Source organism: Gloeophyllum trabeum, assembly GCF_000344685.1.
Source record: "Gloeophyllum trabeum ATCC 11539 unplaced genomic scaffold GLOTRscaffold_00027, whole genome shotgun sequence".
Classification (NCBI taxonomy): domain Eukaryota; kingdom Fungi; phylum Basidiomycota; class Agaricomycetes; order Gloeophyllales; family Gloeophyllaceae; genus Gloeophyllum; species Gloeophyllum trabeum.
Window position 1 is genome coordinate 6,881 of NW_006920436.1, and position 3,537 is coordinate 10,417.

Below are 3,537 nucleotides of genomic sequence, written 5' to 3' on the forward strand. Positions count from 1 at the left end.
CCCATCCAATCCACTCACCACTGTGCAGCCAAAGCCATGAAGACAGGACTCAACTATGACAGAGCCATCCACGGCTCAGTTTGCTTCAAATGCCATGTCCCCCAGCTTAATGACACCCTGCATGCCTCCTTCCAGAAAAAGTCCTCAGATGCATGCACCCATCGTGATGTTATGCTGCCCCTGGCATTCTGGATCATTAGCCAGCCCCCCTTGAGGCAGCAAGTTTTGAAGGAGCATGGTGTTGCAGATACATCTGTGGATTCGTTTAAGCACTGGCTGAAGTGCCAATCCTCCACAGAGTACCCCACCAACCTCACCAATGTGCTCATCTGGTACCATGCCTACTGCCAGCAGCAGCATGGCTTCAAGAGTAATGGTGAGGTGCTCCGTTATCGTGAACTTGTGACAAGTGATCACTCATTGTATTTCTTGCCTTCCAGCCTGCAAGTAGGTCTGCTATGGGGGCGTCAGCCACTGCATTAGTCATTAGTCCAAATATAGCCATCAGTTGTTTGTATTTATTTATATTTGGTCTCTGATGTATAAATAAAGCTTCATCATCAAACCTTATTTATCTGCTCCTTGATCCTGAACCACTACCTTCCTAGTTTGGCACTCTAGTGATCTGAAAGCTTACCGTCACTGCTTTTATTGCAATGGCTAAATCCTCTGCTACCCTCAAGACCAATAATCCTGCCCCTGAGGCTGGAAAGGTGAGTTTTGCTTATGTAACCAATTGGAATCAGCTTGGCACAGCCACTCATCGCTATTTATAGAAAAAGGTATGCCCTCGTTCTTCACCTGTCCCTAGAAATACAATGGATCATCGACTTTTGTATTTTTTACAGGAAAAGAAGGTTGCCACTGTGGTGAGTTGGCTTTTTCACAGTGCTGGAAAAGCTGAGTGCACATGCCTTTTCCTCCAGCGCAAGTCTGTGACACATCTCTTGGAAAATACTGTGAGTTGCCGTTTACTATGGCCACTTGGAATTCAAAAAGTCATGACTTTCTGTATTTTCAGACCAAGGCAGCCACTGCTCGCCAGCAAGCGCAAGAAGACCGTGATGCTATCAACAAGAGCATTGAGGCCATGACAAGTGGCTATGGTCTCATTTCATTCATTGGCAATGACGATGGCAAACAGGGCCCTGAGATTCAGCCCAATCCTTACAATCCTAGGCTTCTGGTAAAGGCAACCCTCAAAGACTTATCTCTTAGCTTCCAAGTGGATGGAATTCTGAACATGGTGCCTGAGCATGCTGTCGTGATCATGACCAACGACGACACTTTGGATACCAGCACACTGGTGTCTGCGGAGGGTGAGTCCATTCCCCTTTAATTGTGATCTCTCTGATAGGCCGTCCCAGAGCTTCAAAGTGGCACCAAGAAGCCTACTCGGTTGACCTGGAAGAACCGCGAGGGCTATGTTGCTCTGCTTGCAGGTAACAACCGCAGGGCTGCCATCCAAGAGATTATCTCAGGACACATCAAGGCGATCGACCGGATGCAGAAAGCTTTGGCAGAACCCAACCTTGATGAAGAGGAGCATCGGCAGTGGGCTGGAATGCTGAAGAAAGAAAAGGAGCTCTTTGAGAAGGAGCATGTTTGGCTTGTTCGCGTCATCGACTATGGTACAATCCACTCCAGTCCTAAATACAATGGTCACTCACTTGTTGTATTTTCATACCAGAGAAACTCAAGGACCATCCAGACCGTGCTCTTTTGGTGGACACTCTGACCTCTAACAGAGCAATTCCCCATGCAACTGATGAACCCACTGACAATCTCATTCGAGCCTTGAATGTCATTAGGATTGCCTCCCAGCCAAACCCAACCAGCTTCCAGGTGGACAAGGACAACTTACAGGCGACCATTGACAGCCAGATCAAGAAGCACAATGAGAAGGACTTTGTTATTATCATGAAGGATGACAAGTTCAGGAATATGCTTTCAGACCTTTATCTCTGGTCTCATCTTCAGCAAAGTCCTTTCTTCTCTTGCCATGGATGGGGAGAGTGTATCCGGCAACCTCGTGGTTGTGTAAGCTTGACCTTTGTTTCCTTTATGGCTCATAGTTGACTACTGCTCTCTGGAAGCTCTTTTCCATAGCTGCCCACCACATGATCAAAATCTTGGCCTTCCTGGGTGACCCGAGGCCTCTTCCACCCTATGTTGAAAGTGGTGCAAGGACAGAGGATCTGATGTCTCAAGTCCTGACAGATGCCAAGTCTATCTTGAACACTGCTATTCCACAGTATGATGCTGTGGGGGTTGTCTTTGCTGAGGCCGATCGCCTATACCAGGACTATCTGCAGCCTGTTATGTCTGGCTGGGCCCTTCATGCTGGAGATGAATCTGGCAGGCGCGAGGCTTTTGCAGATGCCTGGTACAAGTACAAGGATCAACTGAAGATCATTGTCAAGAAGGCATCCTCCAAGGTTGGCTGGGACAAGCAAGAGCAGCAGGCTCTGGACACTTTTATGAACAAGTTTGACTGGGTCAGCTCTGGACTGTTCACAAGGAATGCCTTCTTTTTTGGGGTGGCATTTCCTCTTCCCTGTGGGAGATTCCTCAATTTCATTGACCAGGAGCTGGCAAGAGGACAGGCCTGGCTTTCACTTGTAAGCTCTTGTTCCTGTGGTTCTTGAAATATAATGAGTCATCACCTTTTGTATTTTCCAGATGGCCTATGAACTGGAGCCTTTCTGTGATAGCCAGTGGGATGCCAAAAGCTCTAGGGAATTTTTTGGCTCGTGGGATGGGGTGTACAAGAACCTCTCGCTTCATCATCAGTTGGATCAGAAACAAATAGAAAAGATATTTATCCGGGTGAGTCCCCCACGTGTATGCACAGCCTTGTTCAGGAGACCCATCTGCCTTTACCCAGGTTCTAAAGATCTTCTTTCAAGAGAGGCACCATCTGGTTTTGCAGCTGGACAGTGCCTTGTCAAAGGCACCATGGTTTTCCAGGCTGGCCCAAAGGAAAGCCCCCAATGGTGTCATTCTTCCAACAGATGATGAGCTGTTTGAGTGGCTGAATGACAAGTATGAGCATTGCAAGCCTGCGCGGACATCCAAGGACCATCTCTTTACCTCAGAGATGTCTGATTTCTTCAAGCTGGCCTAATATTATACTATCTGCAGCGAACCCTTCGCTGCAGCATGCCATGCCGTGAAATTTCCTTATATGGTAGTCATGCCAGCCCCAATTGGGATGCGGCTGTGTCATGCCCGTCCCAAAAAGGTTCATGCCATGCCATGCCATGCCATGCCATCTCATGCCACTCACAAAAATCCTATCATTTCCTCATGCCATCTCATGCACTCTCATGCCGTGTTCTGCCTAGAGACCTCTTTTGTGCATGCCATGGCATGCACTCCATCAGCATCTGCAAATAAAATGGCTTGTCTGCTTTTGTATTTGATTCACATCGTGCATCATTCCATGCCATTCAATGCCCTCTCATGCCACACTCCATCCACAGAGCATATTTGTTCATGCCATGGCATGCACTCCATTGGTTTTGATGAATACAA

The 3,537-nt window shown here is 47.7% G+C and overlaps 1 protein-coding gene across 1 annotated transcript; it reads left to right on the plus strand.

The window, feature by feature from the left end:
• Window positions 1-656: 656 nt before the first annotated feature.
• On the plus strand, window positions 657-3,127 carry GLOTRDRAFT_134135 (uncharacterized protein; the record flags this gene model as incomplete). Its single annotated transcript, XM_007873122.1, has 10 exons — window positions 657-713; window positions 777-782; window positions 849-869; window positions 927-959; window positions 1,022-1,319; window positions 1,368-1,631; window positions 1,691-2,040; window positions 2,097-2,621; window positions 2,683-2,829; window positions 2,888-3,127. 10 exons carry the CDS (start codon window positions 657-659, stop codon window positions 3,125-3,127), a joined length of 1,941 nt encoding a protein of 646 aa, XP_007871313.1.
• Window positions 3,128-3,537: the final 410 nt, after the last annotated feature.